This window comes from Trachymyrmex septentrionalis, unplaced genomic scaffold, assembly GCF_001594115.1.
Source record: "Trachymyrmex septentrionalis isolate Tsep2-gDNA-1 unplaced genomic scaffold, Tsep1.0 scaffold20, whole genome shotgun sequence".
NCBI lineage: Eukaryota > Metazoa > Arthropoda > Insecta > Hymenoptera > Formicidae > Trachymyrmex > Trachymyrmex septentrionalis.
Genome location: NW_017305180.1, coordinates 6,688,126 through 6,689,731, shown reverse-complemented (window position 1 = coordinate 6,689,731; position 1,606 = coordinate 6,688,126). Strand labels below are relative to the sequence as shown.

Here is a 1,606-nt window from a genome sequence, read left to right as displayed (position 1 = left end):
TAATTAGACAATGAAAACCCGGACCTGTAACTTCTCTTGATAACCTCTGTTCACTTGTTTTCTATCTTATATATATTAACCAGATGTTTAATATATATAAAAACTATTTTAAACAGCGTTAAATAATTCTTTGTAAATTAAATTATTTCATATTATCAAATCTGTACTGTTCTATCTCATTTTTTTAAACTTGTATTATTCAAATCAAATCCATTTTCAAAGATAAGTCAAGAAGATAATTTACACTTATGTAATGCCTCTATTCGAATTTCGACAAAAGATAATTCTCATTTATACAATATGTTTCTAACAGGAATTGATTCATTTTGATGTAACAAAATATTTCAATAAAAGAAGACAGATAACATATTAAATGACGACCAGTGGGAATCGGTCAATAGTAATTAACGACGTAAAAAAACAAGAAAAATGAATGAGTTTAAAACGCAAATTCGCAGAAACAAATGGTAATCGGTATACCTTTCCAGCTGTGTCCGACATTATCCTTCTGAAGTAGTCAGGCACTGTCTAGCGTCTCGTTGGAATTAATCCGGAGTCGAATTCCGACAAACAAGGAAACGAATCTTAACTGATCGTAACGAAGAACCTCAGCAGCTTCAATTCATTCTGGTGAAGGCAGTTGCGACTGCGCGAGTCCCATTCATTGGTTATTCAGATCGCAGCAGACGACAAGAGAATACGAAGTCATTCACGAGTTTTTTTTCTCTGATTGCATCAAATCCAATTCAAGCACTTTTTCGATTAAATTACTTCTCATGATAGTCACGAACACTAAATCTCTGTTATGTCAAATTTTAAACGATTAATTGGAACGAAAGTATCCCCCTCCCCATTGGAATTTCACTTGAATTTCTATCATATTCACTTCAGACTTATTAATTTTTTTTTCTTTTAATAGCAGATACAAAGTTGATTATTAAATATTGAAAATAAATCATTAGATGTAACGATCAAGATAAATAAAATATAGAAATTTGACATGTTTTTATTTCTTATCTATCTATTATGCAATGTATTTTGATATATCTACATATATTTTTAATATACATTTTTATACACATTTTTTATATATTTTAATTCTTCAGTCATTTTTTGTATATAGCATGCATATAAAATTATTGTGAGTAGAATATTGTTCTGAATCTAACGAATTATAGATCATTTAATTAGCTTTTAAGCACGAAATATAGCATTTGTATTTGTACTTTATTCTTGTTTTTGTAGATCAGATATAAAGGTGAAAGGCCTAGCTTGACGTAAAAAAGTATATCATTACATAAGTAAATTATCAGTGTTTGATAATGTGTACTGATGCAATTTACTTTTTCTTAACTACCATTACTTGCAAAATTTATATACTCAAATTCCAATATTAAGGATGACTTTGATGATTATAATGCTTAAGTGTAATTAAATTTAATATTGATTTTATCAATGTTAAATTTAATTTCGGTTTAACTTACTTTTTATCTTTTTCTAATCCTTATTGTTAGAACTAGAAAAAGATCAAGAGAGTAAGTTATATAAACTGAAATTAAAGTTAAACTATCATTGATGAAAGTGAACATAATTCATCCAACTTTTT

The 1,606-nt window shown here is 27.7% G+C and overlaps 1 protein-coding gene across 1 annotated transcript in view; it reads right to left on the bottom strand.

The window, feature by feature from the left end:
- The window catches only part of LOC108747807 (alcohol dehydrogenase class-3), a 3,951-nt gene extending 3,222 nt beyond the window's left edge, over positions 1-729 (bottom strand). The window contains exon 1 of the mRNA XM_018485611.1: positions 481-729. Within this exon, the coding sequence (XP_018341113.1) occupies positions 481-501 (21 nt within the window). The 5' untranslated portion in view covers positions 502-729. The remainder of the gene's footprint in view (positions 1-480) is intronic.
- Between the last annotated feature and the right edge of the window lie 877 nt (positions 730-1,606).